Source organism: Pithys albifrons, chromosome 4 (genome assembly GCF_047495875.1).
Source record: "Pithys albifrons albifrons isolate INPA30051 chromosome 4, PitAlb_v1, whole genome shotgun sequence".
NCBI lineage: Eukaryota > Metazoa > Chordata > Aves > Passeriformes > Thamnophilidae > Pithys > Pithys albifrons.
Window position 1 is genome coordinate 24772513 of NC_092461.1, and position 19084 is coordinate 24791596.

At 37.7% G+C, this 19084-nt stretch overlaps 1 protein-coding gene across 9 annotated transcripts in view; it reads right to left on the reverse strand.

The window, feature by feature from the left end:
• The window catches only part of SEMA5A (semaphorin 5A), a 395174-nt gene that overhangs the window by 228144 nt on the left and 147946 nt on the right, over positions 1-19084 (reverse strand). For 8 of the 9 annotated variants that reach the window (XM_071553669.1, XM_071553674.1, XM_071553672.1 and 5 more), the window contains one exon: positions 1817-2015. In XM_071553669.1, coding sequence (XP_071409770.1) covers positions 1817-1949 — 133 coding nt within the window. In that variant the 5' untranslated portion in view covers positions 1950-2015. Of the gene's footprint in view, positions 1-1816; positions 2016-2951; positions 3002-19084 lie in introns of all 9 variants that reach the window. The other variant, XM_071553676.1, reaches the window with a different exon arrangement.

Here is a 19084-nt window from a genome sequence, read left to right on the forward strand (position 1 = left end):
CATCAAAATGCCAGAACAAAATACTTTCTGTAAAAACACAACATTATATTTTTTTAACTTTATGGAAGGAATGGAAACAATTTTTTTTCAATTAAAATTCAATAAATTCTAATTCATTGGAACAAAAACCTTACACATGTGCTTTTTTAGAAAAACAGGAGGAATGCAATATCTAATATAATACATCTTCATCTCTACATCCTCGTAGCTACAAACTATTTGGATCTCATTCTAAGTTGTGACACTAATGGAAAAATCTCAATTCAAATAAATACAAAGAAGTCAGATAAGTCATTAAATGCCCTAGGTTTTTACAGAAAACATCCTTCAAGTGTTCTTTACTTTGTTGCAACTGTTCCTCAGTAGTTCACCCCAATACTCAAGATGACAACACATGTATGAAGAGACCATCTTGGTGAAGCAAGGCACTCGTGGTGCAGCTCCAAAGAAAGACTGTTTATGAGGTGTAAGCAGGGACAAAGAGAGCAAGGAGGAATTTGGAAAGACTAGACAGGAATGTAGGGACTGTGTCGGATTAAATAAAGTTCAAAGGGAGTTAGGACTTGCATGGAACATCAAGGGCAACAAGAGGAGCTTCTACTGCTCAAGTAATAATGAAAGGTTGAACAAGGATGAAAGGTAGAAAGGGGAAATATAAACTTTGTACTGAATAGGGAAGGTGACCTAGCACCAGCAGACACAGAGGATGCTGAAGACTCAATACCACTAGTAAGGTATCAAAGGCATCTGTTGTTCAGTAAAAGGGGTTCAACAACTATCAACAGTAGATGCAGCCTGAGTCAGTGATGACTTGTGAGATCTTAGTGTATATAAATATATAGGATCAGAGAAGCTGCATCCACAGACATGAAGATAACCAGCTACTTTTCATCTCTGAGAAGTCAGAGAGATGAAGAAAGCTCCTAAGTAATAGCAGGAAAACAAATATGGCAACTAAAAACCAGTCAGTTTCACTGAAGTTCCTGGAAAAGTTACAGAGTTAGTTCTCTCAGAATTAATTTTTCTGGACATATGGACAAAAAAAAGGTGACTGAGAACAGCCAGCATGGATTTGTCACAGGTAAATTACTCTTGACCAACTTACTTGCCTTCTATAACAAAATTACCAGTTTTAATGATGAGGGAAGAGTGGAGGATGCCATTTATGTCAACACCGTCTCACTGCAAATTAGGATGTTACAGTGTGTCTCTTCAGGTGGGCAGCTACAGGAGTAAAAACTCAGTTGAGTGATCAAGCCCAGAGAGTAAAATTTTAATATTCCATACTCCACTTGAGCGAGTAACAAGTGGATTATCACAAGAGTTGATCCTGCGACCTGACCTGTTTAACACCTTAATCCACAGCCAAGGGGAGACAACAGAATGCAGTTTGTAAAGTTTGCAGATAACACCAAATTCAGAGAACCAATTGGTAAGATGGAGGCCTGAGTTGCCATCTAGAGAGACCCAGATAGGGTGGAGGAAAGGGACAAGAGCAACTTCCTGAAATTTAAGGGTACATATGCAGAATCCTGCACCTGGAAAGGAATAACTGTATGCAACAGTATAGGCTGGTTTTAATCACAAAGGAAAATGAGTCACCCATCTTTAAATTATATTTTCAGCAACAAATTCTGAACAAATTTGGAAAGCCTATTTGAATTTAACTTGCATAGAATACAGTCCAGGTTTCTATATAACAGCACTCAATGCATTTTTTCCCATACCATTCTACATTAAAAGCAGAGGTTTCCATGAAGTGATTACACAATAGTTATCCTACTTCTGGAAAGGTTTTTTTGTGCTTATCCCTTACCTTTGTATGCAATAATTGGGTGCTCAGCTCTGTGGCAGTGCATATCTTCTGTTGTTGTTGGCTCCAGTATTCCTAACGCCCCGAGTCCTGACAACAGCAGTGTGAGGATGCAGCTTCCTTTCATGGTGGTCATGCTGTCCTCCACAGCAGTCACTTCTTTTAACTGTCTACTCTTCTTGCATTCATGTGGGAAAAGCACCTGGAGAATTCAAAGAAATTTACTCAAGTGTAAGACCAACCACAGAAAAAATTAGACAATTCTTGATGTTTAAAACAAAACAGCACTGCTTTTATTCTGTCTCTGCAGTATTTGACTAGTCAAAAGCATGCTATCAGTTGATCCTCTACTTAATTCATAAACCTATCATCAGTTACCCAATTTAGAAATATGGATTTCTTTTATCAGCCAGTGGGATTAAAAAACTGATATTCATAACCCCTCCACATTCCCTGCTTTAAAATTTTATTTTTAACACATGGGGAAGATAATGTTCTTCAACACTTTTTATTTTATTCTCTTAGATACAGCACATATATTTAAATCTACCTTCCCTGTTCACTTGGATCCACTGCTTCTTGCTCTCCTATCCTCACAGAGGAAAGAGTGCTTTGACTCCTTGTGAGTACAAGATAGGAAAGGAATTGCTCTTTTGTTTTACTGACTGTTTTGAGAGAACAACAGCCCCAGAGCATCTGTCTTCTTGCCTATCTTCAGAATATGTACAGCACGTCATAGAAACGGGTAGGACAGGGTTCACCTCAATGCTCTGATAGGCTTTTGCTTTACAGAGTGAGGGACGCTGCTTCTGACAGCAGTTTAATTTCCACCCATTTGCCAAGACCAGTGACAAGGCTGTGAATTGCAGACTCTAATGCTGAAAACTCCTTTCTTCTAAAATTTAGACATGAATTGATGTTGTAATGGGTTTCATTAGAACCAGAATAAAGTTGAAGGTCAAATGGCTGATTTTTTGAAACATCAAGTAACCACACACTTATATAAGTAACATAATATGTATTGTGTCAATATAGGTTTAGATCCAACCCCATTCCTTTACTTTTATCATTAAAACATTCCAAGCAGTAACAACCTAATTATGTAACCCAAAAAAACATTTGCCAGTAGCAGCTTTACCGAGTCACAATCTTCCTTGCTGATAGCACACAGTTATGAGCCATCACAACCTTTCAGGGAAGAAGAGAAGAGATTTCACACAACTCCATAATGGCAGAAATATCATTCTACCAGTAGAGCAACTGATCTCAATGAGTTGCAGTGTGCTGTTTAATAAGGTGGAAACTTTGTATAAAATAAACACCCTAAACACAGAAAACAAAGGGCTGTTAAATAAAAGACACTCCACAGTAAGAGCAACGTGTTTGAAAAGCTACACTCAGAAATCAGAATGGATAGTAAACATTAGCCTCTAGCCTAACTGTAGCACCAGCCTTCATAAGATGTACTGCTCTTCTCCTACCATCTTATTTTGCTGTCTTTAGATGCTTTCCAGCTAAGACCTGGACACTCCTAATCCTTATGAATTTAAACTAAAATACATAAATCAAAGCCATAATAAATCTGAGTGGTACATACATTTAACAGTCAATTTTAGCTTCTCTGCTAAATTTGCTTATATGACTAAAAAAAAAAAAGGGGGGGGGGAGCTTCTAGACAGTTAAATTCATATTCTTACCTTCCTAAGTAGTTTATCTTATGATGCCATGTACCAATAAGAACCTGTCCCTACAAATTGCTGGTGGCTCACAGCTGGCAGTATCTGCTCATAGAAATTCTGTGCACTCATGTATATAACGGCATAAAGTGTTTGTTCCAAAGTTTTGATAGTCCATTTTCTGCAATGGTGACATTTCAATGCATTATGCACTATTCTTACACAAATTGAAACAGTTTATGGGGGTTATAGCATAGCTAATGGATATTCCTAACTTACATATCATACAAATACATTACTAACAACTAGTTCTAATTCATGTTTCTGTAAGATTACAGATGTGTATTTAGGAAGCAAAATGAAGGTCTGATACCACATCCCAGACTGTCAAAAGCTGTTTTTCTTGCACATAGTACAGCATCAAGTATTCAAATACCTAGGAATATGGTACTGTCATGTTACAAATAAAGCCAAAACCTTTTTTTCTTTTCACTTTTATAGTCTCAGAAAGACTCACTCAGAAAGTGAATATTCATGAATATAACGGACAAAAATTAAACAAGGATAAAATTAAACATTTCAACTGGAATCCCAGCTTTCTCTGTCTCCCTGGCTGCAAAGGAAGTCCCATGGTCTTTATGTTACCAAGCTTTCATATCCCAGGCAAGCTTCAGAAAAACAGCTCTGCTGTAGTACTTTTGTATCTACCACTATAAACACATAATCCTGTTTCTGCAGAAAGAAAGAAAAGGACCAGTACTCTTCATCTAAATAATAAATATGTACATATTTATGGATGCCTTGCTTTCCATTACAAAAAGGATACTGATTTTCATGGGGCTAATCTTGGTATTAGCAAGGACTAAGATGTAAATGTTGACAGGTTTGATGTCTTGTATCCTTCATGTATCAAGCGAACTTCTCCCCACCTGTCCCCTGTGAACAGAATTTGGTAGCAAAGATTTCTTCACAACAATACCCTTCCTCAGCCTCTAAATCCAAAGAGGGGCCAAAAAGTTTTTTTTCTTTCCTAGCTGAACTCCATCTCACGTGGCAAAAATGGAAGCAGGATACATACACTCCTTTCTCTCACTCAGAATATCCAAAGACAAGATTAGTCTTTGAAGAAGAGACAAAAAAAGATTTGAACATACTTCTGATATTTATCTCAGAGAAAAACAATAATAATTGAAGTTTTTCTCTACCTTGGCCTACAGCTATTTAAATTGTTTGGACTATTCTATTAATTTAAGTCTATTAATGATTTTAGAAGTATTAATTTAAATACATTAAGCACCTGTGAGGAACTGCAAGGACAAGCTTACTTGCAACTACTCAGTCTTCAGAGACCCTAATAGACAAGAGAACAGTAAATCAAGGTAGCAGGTAGAAACCTTATTACAAGTTATGCCACTATCCACTTCACTACACTACTGTATGCATGGAAGGAGAAAGGAGCCTGGAGACTACAACTAATACAATGTTTGAGTAATAAATAAAAAACATAACTTTGCAAAAATCCCCCCCAAAACAAGAAAACCAAACAAACAAAATTAAACACCCACCCAACAACGGAAAATCCCATACAACCCCAACCTCCCCCCCCAAAATACAGATAAACCCCCACAAACTAAACACACACCCAACCTCACCCCTAAAATACAAATAAACCCCCACAAACAAAATACACACCTTCAACTTATACCCACAGCATCAACAGATGAGCAGGCACCTAAGAAAAGGCTTCAAAACCAAATCTTTTTCCACAGAATTGCAAAGGTTAGATCCCTCCCTTCTGCACATGCTTGAGTAAGAACTGCTGCACAAGTTCCATCTCTGCCCAAGGTAACAGCTGTAAAAGTGAGCCTGGGAGGCTGCACCTGAACTGTGTACCTAAACAGAGCTGAAACACTGCAACAAGTCAGAAGTCCTGAGGCAGGCAAAGCAATCTTTCCTAAAATCAGCCCTTCTCTTTACTGAAAGTGCAGCCATTGTGATAATTAGCCTGGAGTGTAAGACATGACAAGACAAAGCCAAGAGAACCCTACACATGAAAAGTTTACACTGGTTTCCTTGATTTCTGTATAATTTCCATATGCAAATCTCTCTCAATCATGAAACATAATGGTCAGGTCAAAACTCTTCAAAACATATCCAAACACTGACACTGACCAACTTTTAAACTATTGCTAAACATTTGGGAAACAGCACACTGACCTGTAATTTGCATAGTTTTTCAAGCAGAGGCCTTTAATCAGACTTCTGATAAATTGCATTTTACAAGTCTGTAAAATAATCTGAGGATCCAAAATGAAAGCAGAATAAACAGCATTATAAGATGCAATTTATTTCAACATATTATTTTGTTTCTGTATGTAAAGTCCTGTGCACTTATTCTCTCCCTCATTCCCTTTGATTCAGCTTGCCTAGAAGAAATACAAAGATGAATGAGGCCCATTAGGCAAAGGTATTATATTTTACAACTGTACCATTTGGTTTCTCCATCAACAGTATTTGATGAGGTAAAATCCAGCAATTCTCAAGATGTTCTGTTTTAGCTAAGCCAAAAAAAAGACATTTAAAAGAGAAAAAGTGTGGACAGCTAAGCATGCAAGGCAGGTAACTGCTTCTGCTAAGTCCAAGCAGATTAATTTTAAACTATTCCCTTCAGGCACTGAAGTCATATATTTAAAATGAAATAATCAGGATGTCAATATTTCTAGATCACTTAAAATACACTGTGTTGGAAGTACAATCTACCTCTGAATTATAAACTACGTTTTCCTTTGTTCAATCAAAATGAGCTGCTCTACAAAAGAGAGAGCTGCCGCACTAACTGCAGCTGTCCAGCAGTAAAGACGCTTTCAAACAATTAACTTGGCTGACTCTGTAAGCGTAAGCTTGACTGCACTTTCAATGAAAGATGAAGTCAATGTGAATGCCAATATATGTATACAAAAAGCAGAGTTTGACACGGTTAAAAGATACCAGTTTCAGGACTGGTTCTGGGTACATGCATCCACAAGCAGGTTTGGGGTTTCTTCACATGCACACTACTGTCAACTCTTGCAGAAGCTGCTCATGTAATTTGCTGTGGGAGACTCATTCCATTTTCCCTGGGCACTTTGCTCCACATCTTGGTTTGCAAAATAGTACAAAAGTTTGATAAAAAATTTGTAAACAAGCATAAACCTGAAAAAAAAATCATTTGTCTAATGAAATAAGACTATACACTGCATACAGACCAATCAGGAAAGAGGGTATCAGCAGTCATAAAACTGGGGTACATGAATACCCTGCAATGTAAGCTCAATGCCATTTCCTCTAATTTTTCTTGATTTGCTGAAGCCAAACTCCTCTAATTCATACAAAACACTTGAGAGGAAAATTGCAAGAGAAAGGAATATATAAAAAAGACTGTCATCACACTTACCAAAACCTTAATTCTAAGGCAATGTGTGCACTTTCAGTTTCTAATTCTAGCAACACCAGTAGTGACAAGCCCTGGAGCCCAGAAGGTAAAAAAGGATGGGAGGCTGGAAGGAGGCATCAAGAAGGCTGATTCCCCAAAAAACCTAAGTTGTTTTCTTATAGCAAGCCCTGTTTCCCATCAAAAGCACAAAAGCCCTCAAACCCATACCTCTTTATAGTACAATTACTTTGAAATACATTCCTTACTCAGTATAGCTTTAAAAAAAACAATTTGCATATTACTCAGATACACAATTAGGTTAGATCAATAGCTCAAAGATCACCTCATTCAACATCAAGGTGAGACTGGAGGCTATAGATCTTCTTCAGTGAAATAATCTAGTTGCACACTATCACGTCTTATCACTAGACCCAGCAATGCAGACTGTTTACTCTGTGGCTGAGTAGCATATTCTAATTTGCATTTGCATAAAGTGAGAGTCAGCTTCAATTAACAAACTGATTACTGAGTTGCTTCAATTTTTTTTTAATACTGTCATTCACTTCAACAGTGGCATGAATTTCAAGATCTGCAGGAAGCAGACAGCCATCAGCTGTCATTGACTAACACGGTCAAAAATCAATCCTTGAATTCACAGTGACATTCTGCCAAAAGTCTGCTAATATCTGTAACTGAGGGTGACAACTCATAAAAGAAGAATCTGTCATCAAAGCTAGTTCTCCAGAGCTTCTCATAGAGCCGATACTTGTGACTTGTGCAAAGGAAGCACTGCTTCAAGAACAGTGACATGAGTGAAGCAAGGAGTTTGTAGTAACGCCTCAGACTGCAGAATCACATTGTCTGCCTCATCAGTGGGGCATAGCCCCAGTGGACCACAGCGTCCTTGAGCAAGCACAGGCCAGCCCAGCAGGTCCACACAGGAGAGCACCACAGGCAGCTTAGGTAGGAATAGAGATAGTCAAATCAGCATATTCTAGACCTAAGTTCCAGCAAAATCTTGGTAACTTTTTTCAAATCCCTTTTTATTTAGCTATCCATTAGCTCTTCAACCTTTCTGGTACACTCACAAGACTCAGATTCCTACCTGAAATTTCCTTCCACTCGTCTAGTTTCTTGGTCCAGTCACTGAGAGTACCTTTCCCCATGCACTGCTTGGTACATCCACTCAACTGCGATCCTCAGACTGGACATCAGAAGTCAGCCTGAGGCAGTGAAAAGAGGGATTCTCCACCTCAGACAGACTACAAAGGTAGCAAAGCTTTTCTTTTACAAAATAATGGAAAAACAAAATGGCAATGACTGCTTGCAAATAAAAGTCTGGAAAGTGGAAGAAAAAACAGAGGAAGTTTAAGTGACAAGAAAAAGGAATGAAGTGAAAGAAAATGGGCCAGGAGAAGACAGGAGTGTCAGCTAGGGCAGGAAAAGGAAATGGTGAAGGAATAACTAAAGCAATTAAGGGATCAACACACACATCCCTGCACTTCATCTTCTCTTTTCTCTCTATATAACACTTGCCTGCTCCTTTTCCAGTTGGTACTACTACTGGCAAACCAGATACATTTTCTTAGGATCCAGCAAACTGTCAACATCATGAATATGACACAGAACACAAGCTTTTCTGTAGCAGAAAAATACTTTCAGGTGCTGTGAATAATAGCCATTCAAAATAGAGACCACACCACAGGGTCCTGCTCATTTAGAAAATTACATAGCTTCAAAATGGGATTGGGAAGCTATGAAATACCTTGACACTCCCATTTTGCAGTGAGAAATTGAGGAACTTCCTGAGCAACAATAATCAGGAAAAATCCAACTCCCTGCAGTCTTACTCTCTTCACTGAGCCACGTGCTATCTGCTCCTGACAAAGACAAGATGCTGGGCTGGATGCACCTCTGGCCAAGCACAGCCATGTTCCCATTCCTTGCAAAGGTCTGAGCCCTGTACTGCATGCTATTGGTAGCTTGTATTCTTCTCACTTATATCACCACACAGGACATACAAATCTGTATTTATGAGTTATTCACAGAGCCCAGTCAAAAGTGATTGTAGTATCTGACTTATAGTAAGACACAGAAAATCCATTGCACAGTTTCTTAAAAAGCATGTGCTACAGTATACGAATTTGACCATGGAGAGAAAAAGCATTCAGAATAGCCAACCCATCCAGCAGGAAGGTCTATGATCTCGAAATATATGATTCTTCTGGTAATAGCTAAGTCAAAGACCCCAATTTCAACAGAATCCTATAGCCATTAACTGGACTTCTTTACAAACTGTCAAAAAACATGACAAAAATTGCATTTTGGAAGTTTGTTTCAATTTATCCAGCAATGTTGTTAGTGGCCTTTGCAAATATTCTTTCCAAATATACCTGGTGTCCTCTTAAGAGATAAAATATAATATATTAAGCTGTGGACAACAATTTTTCAAGCAACATGTACTTTCGGAGACCTAATAATGCTGCCCCTGACTGAAATTGTTATACTACATTTTTCTACACCTCAGTAAAGGAAAATTATTTATGAAAAATCTTATTTACCCATTAAAAAGGAATATAGTAATATTATGCTAATCCACCTCATTGAAGAATAGTTAAAAAAAAAAAAAAACAAAATCAAAAAGACCAGAAAATTATTTTAACACGTATTTTCATCATATTTGTTAGCAAATACAGTCTGAGCTTATGACATTGTGGTTTCCTTTGTTCTCAACTACATAATTACATTGATTTCACATAACTAAGTACATTTTTTAAGAAAAAAAAATAAGTATCAGTCTAGAGGGGAGCTACTGCAATGAAAACATTTCTTAAACAGCCTTCAAGCTCAACCTATTCTTCCCTAGCTTTAATCTAACCTATTTTTTGTAGTCTTCTGCTAAAACAGTACCTGTGCTCCCTGTATAGTGAGGAGGCCACAGAAAAAGCGCATTTTGAAATTTCACGACAATTAGGAATCTATGTGGGACCAAAGTCAGAATTAAGAGTAAAGCTGTTACTTCCTTTGCATTAACGATGTGCTGAAACTTCACCATATATAAAAGAAAAAGTATTCTTATATTACAAAAGCTCATGTTTTGAAAGCTGTCCACATCTTGCCATGACATTTACGCAAGTTCAGTTATGATATAAGACGGGAAGAGAAGATGCTCTGGCTTAGAATGTTTATCATCTTTTTCTTTTCCCTTCACATTATTATAATCTGTCTTATACTGGGAACTATAAAAAAAAAACCCAAACTTTTAAAAACATGGCTTGATTGAAACAAAAAGCAGAAGTTCAGGACTGGGAGAAGATCCATGCAACAGAGGAGCAGATGACAATGCATCGAGATAACCGCAGGAAAAAAATAGCTGGAAAGAGAGAAGTTTTATCACCTGAGGAAAGAATGAAAAAAATAAAAGTTAGAATTAGATGAAAATTTGTCAAATCTTGAAGATGTATTAGAAGTGGTTTTGAATGAAGATAAGGTTAATGCAATAAGGCAATATAAAAGTAATGCAAGCTCAGCTGTTGCATTCTATACAAGTAGGGAATAGGTAATACAGAGATTGGAGTCATATGTGTTGAATAATTATGAAAGAAGATCATCACATCACAGATTATTGCTGTAGCCATCTGGTCATATTTTTTTATATTTGTAAACTGTACTGAAAAATATGCCAAAATTTGTACATGGATATAATGAGAAACCAGAAGGAAGACAGTATTACAGAAACTCCAATAGCTGGGTTTAAAAAATAAAAAATTATACTCAACTTAAAACAGTTCCCTATCAATTTGTACATCACTGTATAAAAGTACTTCATAGTATCCAGTATTTAGCTTTCATAGAAACTTAATACATTTTAAATGTGAATCACAAATCTAAAGAACAAAACTGTATTGCTAAAACAAAACTATTAGTGAATATTCTGCACATTAATACTAGGTAAATCATATATATAAAGATTATATTAAGGTAGTTACTACTTTAAAGAACCACTGAATGAACTCCAAACTGTCATGAAATGACTACTGTGACAACCTGCTTAAATTAAGATAACAAAGGCAAATTTATCCTTCACCTGGTGGGTTCAGTTCTGCAATTCTTTCATCCAGTTTAAAGGGCAGTGGGTATTAAATACATTTCAGCAAATACACAGTGGTCACAGCTTTGGCAACGGAAATGCAGTGGAGGAGAATACTCCTTTGTATGACTCCATGGCCCCATTTGAGAATGTATTTCAGACTCCCAACTCCTCTCAACTCTCATCTCATTATCAGCTTTTGATTTGTTTCTTCACATGAATCATGAATAACCAACATATTCTCTCTTTACAGCAACACCTTAAGTGATAGCAAAGTTTAACAGACTGATATGAAGGAAAGCAAGAGGTGAGACAGCTCAGAACTCCCATCCCACATCACTGCTACAGAACACTTCTGTTCTCCACCTATTAACTTATATTAGCTTTTCTATCAAGATAAGTATTCAAAACTCATCCCACTGAGTTTCTTGGATAAGCAATAGAGACAGTATCCAACAAAGAATGCTTATGTGGACTGAACCATCCAATGCCTTTTCACTGGTTATACAAAATGCCTGGAGTATCACAGAATCACAGAATGGTGTAGGTTGGAAGGGACCTTAAAGACGATCTAGCTCTTACCCTGGTCACAGTGTGCTGTGCGCAGAAACACCTCCTACTAAAGCAGGTTGTTCAGAAAGTAATTAGGCTACTACCTCCCTTTGTTGCTCTTTAGCACTATTTCTTCAAAGATTTAGACTTTTCTATCAATCAAAAAAACTTTTCCCACACACAAAGATTCAACACACAAAAGAAAGCACTGTTTAGTGTTTGCTCTAATCCTATGATCAACCCCTCAAGACTATAAGCAGCAGTGCTCAAAGGAGACTCCATTGATCCACATGACTCTGCATACCAGATTTTGCATTTAGATCTCTGATTCAATACAGGACTGCAATATAAAAATCAGTCAACTCCCCTCTGTACCAGTTCTATCTTTTGAAGATGTCCATCAGAAACATAGGAAACCCTGATAAAGCTATGAGAATCCTGGAATAAGTACTCTGAAAGTAAAATCATTATTTCCATTAGATATTTCTGGAAGTTCAGCCACCTTTTGTTCATTATTTACTAAATCATGAAGCCAGATACACATGTTTTAAAATTTCTGTGAAATATCAAGTTAATAAATACTTTCCTAAAAAAAAAAAAAAAGTAACATTAAAAATAGTGGAAGTTAGAAAGACATTTAAAGAGCATTCTACAACTAAAATATCCAAGCCATTAGAGTTCAAAAAAACAAAAGCTCCAGTTCAAAATTACTATAGTGCTTACTTATACTTAAAACCCATGTATCCACATAAAATGGTTTCACATATACGAGGAACATCCCTGCATGTGCCTGAACTTTTTTCCAACAAATGTGCACTTTTTTTCTAGATCGTAAAATATATGACAAAAAAACCTCAAACCAAAACAAAAACAAAAAACAAAACAACAGCAACACAAAACCTTTTAAGGAGAATAAATCATAACTGTACTTACTTCCTCCAACTCCACTGTCAAAAATTTAAGTTCTATTTTTAAGTCTGTTTAAAAATAGTAAAACTTGACACAACAGAAATCATATACTATCTCGTGGAATGCACCCAATGAAGCTGTCAAACAACAAATAAAGAGATGTCAAATAACCTAAAGTTAAATGAGGCTCTTGACATATTTGTTTCAATACACAGAAGCCTTTTGTGGGTTTTCTTTAGAGCATACACTGTGCTGCTCTGTGTATTTGTGTGTTAAAAATAATAAAATAAATACACTCTATTTTTTCCAAGTCTGAAATATCCTCTTGTGTTATTTTAGTTACTTATATTCTCATGTTTTATCTAATTCTTAATGATGATGTTCTTTTTTAATGATTTCCATTTAAGAGCTTTCAGGAAAAGAAATCTATTCTGTAAAGTTATTTCACAAGATAACAATATTGTGAAAATCCAATTTGTTTGGTGACACCTTTCCCAATGGTTTCTCAGTGGCTGACAGCTTTCATCAGTCAAAGACTAAATTACATGAAGTGTCACTGATGTCTCCATCATATCCAAAATCACTTAAGACTTCTGTAGCTTTGCAGCTGTCATTCTTCATTTATCACTTTGGAACCTTATAAGCATACAGTATGTATGTACATATAGCATACAGTGAAACATAGCTCAGACTGCTCCTTTTGAGGAATCTCAACTTCAGAGACCAAATGTGTCAAAGTCACCTTGAGCTCATAAATAGAAACACATAGAATGATTGATCTTCCCTTAGATTTTTCTAACAATAAAGGCACTGAATCAGCTTTCTTGGACTGGTTAGCTTATATCCAAATTTTCCAGTAAACCCACAGGTGCTTAAAGGGAAGTTTCCTGACAATCCCTACATTTTATGGCACACAATACACTCACTGGTGTCACAGCAGTAGCCTGTGGAAACTTCCTCCCATCACACTGCAACAGCTCTCCGGCACACCATTTGGTAATGCTGGATGACCTGCAGTCTGTAAGGTCCTCAGCCTGAAACCACCAAGATGTATGCCAAAAGCCATACTGTGCTCCTTTCTGCACATCTTCACACCCTCATATATTGAGATCCTCAAAAAACAAATGCATACATGGCACAGACAGGGTATCCTCTCCTGGGATGAACAAATAATCAAAACACCAACACACTGACATGCCACAGTGGAATGCCATACATTTTGCTGGCAGGACCACATGCCCACTTAACAGCCCATAGCAATAAGCTAAGGCATTTCCACAGGTAGACCAGTATAGCCTCCATTTCACTTTGCTGGCCTGGCCCTTCATCTTCTCCCATATCATATATCCAATGGTGGTGTTCCAACACCACATCCTGAGCAAAGACCCTAGCTCTCAAGCAATCTAAATCTTCCTAGCAGTTGATTCGATTAAAGCTTAGCTCAATATCAGGTGATGTCGATGTGCCTCAACACCCAGATCAATATGCTCACTCACGACTGGCACCATTTTCTCCATTAAGTCAGCCCCTGTCCCAAGGAGAAACCAGCCATCAGATGCATTTTTAAGACCACCACAGCTGCAGCATATAGGAAAGGTAAAGCCTGAGAGAACCTGTGCTCATCAGATCCCACTGCAGCTCCTGCCACACACAGATCTTGCCCTTTCCACTCTCCCTCCACTGACGCCCAGCTTCCTTCTTCCTTTCCCTCAATACCTGGCAGAAAGGCAACATAACAACCCAATTCTGTTAAGCTGAGAGACAAAGCTGTCTCAGTCCTGAGCTGGGTGCTGGCTAAGCCAGGCTATGAACATGCACCAGTATCATAATTTGGTATAAAGTATCCCAAAATCCCACTTACTCATCAGCAGCATGGAGGATGACACACTTATGAGCCTAAACCTTTAGCTCATCCTGAGCTGCAGACCTGCCAACCAATACATTCAGGACAAGCCAGATCAACCCCTTTTTCCATTTGCTTAGGATACAGAAATTTGGCATATTACAGTGAAAGTATTGATGTCTGAGGAGAATGGTGGGTTAAAAGACAAGGTCTCCACATGACTATGACTACTCCTGCCCTTTACCACAAGTAAAGTGGTCACTTCAGTTTTAAAAGTCAGTAGATCCTGAGGTGCTCCTTCACAGGGTCCTGTAAAACCATATTCTTGCTGGCACCTGAGGTGTGCACTCGGTTGTAATGACAGAACCACTCAGTGCCCATCATGCAGGTTATGTGGTGGAGTCATGGTATGCATGGTATGACAGTAAATAAGAAAGCTAGGAAAGCTTTATCCAAGATGCTGGGAGCGCAGTTGTGGAAGAGTCCGTTCCTTCTTAGTGTGTCCCAAGATAGGTGACCAGCAACCCCACTGCACAAATACCACCTTCCACTATGCCCTAAGAAAGATGGAGCTCAGAGTAAGGGAATGCATTAGCCCCCTACAAATTAAGGCACATTGACACATCTACCTTTCACCTTTCAGTCTCTGTAGACCTGCTCCTCTCCTTTTTGAGAACCAAAACCTTCTTTCATCAGCAGGAGAAGGTATTATTTGAACACACAGAAAATGCTAAAACACTACCTTTCCTTTCATGTATTTGTTTTTATTTCTTTTCTTTGCCTGACAGTGGTAGTAAAGATGCTCTTGCAACCTTACAATCTTCATTCCTTTTCTTTTTCTGTAATCCTTTTGCAGTTATATTCTTTCTCCCTTATTTAGCAAGTCATTTGCATATTACTACAGAATGACATGCTGTTAAATCTACTTTCAGAACAACGGTCCAAGCAGAAAGCTGTAGAATTAAGGAAAATCACCATTAAAAAAAAACTAAAGAAACAAAAAAATAAAGAACCCTTGTAAATGGCCTCTGTTAATGACACAAGGAAAAACACAAGTACAATAAAATTTCTTAGAAATAAAACCTTCCCTTTGCCTGCAGGTATGGTGTAGAAAAAATATTAAATCAAAGCATAAAACTGTCAGTTTATGTAGGACTGGTACAACTAGATACAAATATCATGTGTATGAGAATGGTCTATTGTTGGAATTCAAAATAAAGAGCACAAAAGGAAAATGATGAGGCTGTAAGGCCTTTCCACTGGGTACTCTGTGTAATAATGAAGGGTAGAATTTGATCTAGAGAGGGACAAAAAGAAAAGAGACTGGACACAAAAACACACCAAACAAAGAAATTTACTTATGTTGTGTGCATCTGGCCAAGCAAAAAATTGGGCCTGTACAGCAGTGTTAGGAAATGCATAACTCAAGAAGAAAGATTTAAAATGTGAACAATACTCTATTTATCAAAGAGAACAACAAACTTTTGAGCATCACATGTGTGGTCTACCTCACCGTGCTTTACCCCAGAGAGAGGATGTGACTTGCATGCCACTTAGGAGTCCCGAAAGCACAGTTTGGATACAAGAAGAAATTCCCCCCCATTCATAGCTGGCCAACTCTTTCCTCTGTTACATACCATTTCACCAATGGCATTAATGGGACAGTTGTAGAGTGATTTAGTAGAAATTTTGTATTGCTAATGTCACTGGGTTTTTTCCACTACAGTCCTATCAATTTCTACCACTAATTATATAACTGTACATTCTCCTTTTTCACAGGAGAAATCCAACAGAATTCATAGTTCATAGTTCTGCCTCTTCAAAGACACAAACCTGTATTTATACTATAATAAACACATCATATAGAGAGATGTTGAAAATACAAATTGAAATAGGTTGCACTCACTGTGAAAAACCTTTGCAAACCTTCAGTGCTCTGTAAATAATAAATAACTGAAGCAGAGGTCATCTCATCAGGTTAACCATGAGTCCAACTGCCAAGATAGAGAGTCTGCTACAGCTAGGCTGTGCTAGCTAGTACATGGATAAACAGGGATTTCAATTTCCTGGGCTGTCAATCTTGCATGTTATCCAGCACTGGATTCCACTGTGTTTAATAAAGATGCAATCTGAAGCTGAGTGAAAAATAATTCAAACTGCTTTAGTGGTGTTGCAGAAAGGGCTTACAGAGCAAACAGATTATACATACATTAGTGCATGCACTGCAAGTACAAAAATCGGTCTCACATGGAAAAAGATATATAAATGTACAAAGCTGGATCAACAGACAACTCAATGGATCTCATAACAGTGTCCTTTTCTACAAATTATTTTGACATTTTCAATCAAGACAAGACAAAGCAACCCACAAGACTTTAAGCAAAAGAGAGAGATCTGGAATACTTAAAGGCAGCTTCTCTACGGCAAGGAGTGTGACCTGGAGGAGGACAGTTGTGCTGGTGGGGGAGAAGCTGAACCTTATATCTAACAGAACTTTAAGCATTCAAAAAAAAAAAAAAAAGAAAGAAATTAACATTATAAATCAAAGACCATTTAGTTTCACACCAGGTGTTTAAACCCTGTTTCTAGATGCCATTAATCTCTGAGATTTAACTAGCTTTAATGGGAAGAGTCTCATTCTCTGTAGCAAGCAACAAAGGATTTTTCCATTAGACATAGCAACCTCATCCATTCCTCTCTGATCCTACCTCACCTCATATGCAGATTAAAGCACAGCACAATTCATCACTTCAGTACAAAGTTGTTTGCAGCTCAGTGGTCTGTGGTTATGTGACATAGCAGGCACAATGTCTGGAAGAGAATGAAGAGCCTTCGACTCTAAAATTGCTTTTGCTGCTTTGAAGCAATGCAGGTTCCATTTAAAAAAGAACAAAAATTACTGCTAATGAGCTTTTCATTGTTGTGTTTAATTTGTTAAAATTCCACAGGTCCTAACCAAAGGGAAACCTCCCATCACTACACACACAGTGCCACAAGGAAGACACCACAGGACTTAGGCCAGGAAGGACTTTTCTTCACGAATGGATGAGCTCAAAGAATTAGGTGGGTAGGGAATGGCTGACCGAAGCAATACTTTAAATTGGTAATGACCTATATTATATACGTCTTCCTCTCTCTCTTGTAACCACTTCTGCTATTCCCTTCCATTTATCTAAAATAACACCCTCGTATCCCCCAACTCCTGCAAGAAAAATACCTTTCTTCAGGACCATGTATCACTATTTGAAATATTTGTATCATTTTTGTCTTTGCAAATTTTGGTCACGTTACTTAGAAATCTTTAGGGTTTCCATTTCAAATTTTTTAGTCTCATTTTTGCTACTACCTTAACCAAATTCATTTTTACCAATAGCAATTAACCTCTCCAATCGAATGCAAAAACCATTGTTTTCCCCTCCCATGTTTTTTTATTTCAAGTCCTATTTGAAAACTTCCCAGAGGAAGTACACATACCGGTACAAGAAATCTGAATGTTCTTTAATACTTGCAGAGTCCCATTTGTCTCAGGAGCACAAACCAATGAGGAAAAACATCGACACTGTTTCTTTCATTCCCAGTAAATGCTCCTCTCTAAGCTCCTAAAAGTCTGTTAATACTTCAGAATTTTATTCAGTAGCTTGGCAACCTTGCTTACTTACCTATTTTCAATCATTTCCTTCAGATCAATTTACCTATTTTCCACTAATCTTCTCCTATGACCCTCTTTATTCCAGTAGCCTTATCTGTTGTGGACATTTCAATGGCTATCATTATGTCACTTTTAGCCTTTCCCCTTTGATGATGATAATAAAACTCCAACATTTTACTTCTCAAATTAATTTGCAAACACAGAAGTATCTCCAAATTCAGCACTCTTCTCTCATTCTCTTTGTACTCTCTCTAGGCTTTGCCATTTTATCTCGTATATCATTCCACTCAAAGGATATTTCCTCCACACCAAAATGGGTGTCACTAGAACTTACATATTAAAAAAAAGGTGTTTCAGTAATTCCTCTGTGCCTCACAAGCACTGCAGATTGTACAGGGAACACAGTAAGCAAAAAAGTGAGAATCCTGAAATAAGAACTGAACTCTCAATGACAGCTTGAACATATTAAAACAAATTTAATTGTAATTTATCAAGTGCCAAAATAAGATTAAAAGCATTTGTCCTACAATGAGGGAAAAGTCTCCAAGCTCAGTGTGATACCTTGAATTACATCACAGCTTAGCATTTTTAAAAATCCTTTTAGCAACAGAGTTCTCTGCTGGGACTGCACCTTGCAACTTAACTGTTGATAAAACAAATAAGAACCACCACAGTGTGTCAGGCTGGCTGTTTAGCCTAAATGAAATAATCAAACTGGCTCAGACAAAATGTTCAGCCTGACTTAGTACTCTGTCTCCACGAGCAGCCAAGAGCAGTTATCTAAAGAAACAATGGAAACAAGCGCAGTTCCTAGTTTTAAAACTGTTCCCTGACTGTTTCTCCTCATATCTCTTCTAATAGAAAATTATGTGGCACTGAGTACTCATTTCCTATCCACACACACCTCACAGCTTTTATAATTTTATGGACACCTAGCTTTAGCACCTGGCCACTATCTCTTCTCCATTCTTGAGACTCTCATCCAGTTAGTTGCTCCTGCATGGATGCTCCTCCACAGATGGCTCCTGCATCCTGCTGCCCTTCTTCATTCTTGCCCTTTTCTGAAAGTTTTCCAGTTCTACTCCATTACTCTGAAATGAGGACACCAGAACAGCACACCATATGCTGGCTAGATGGGAT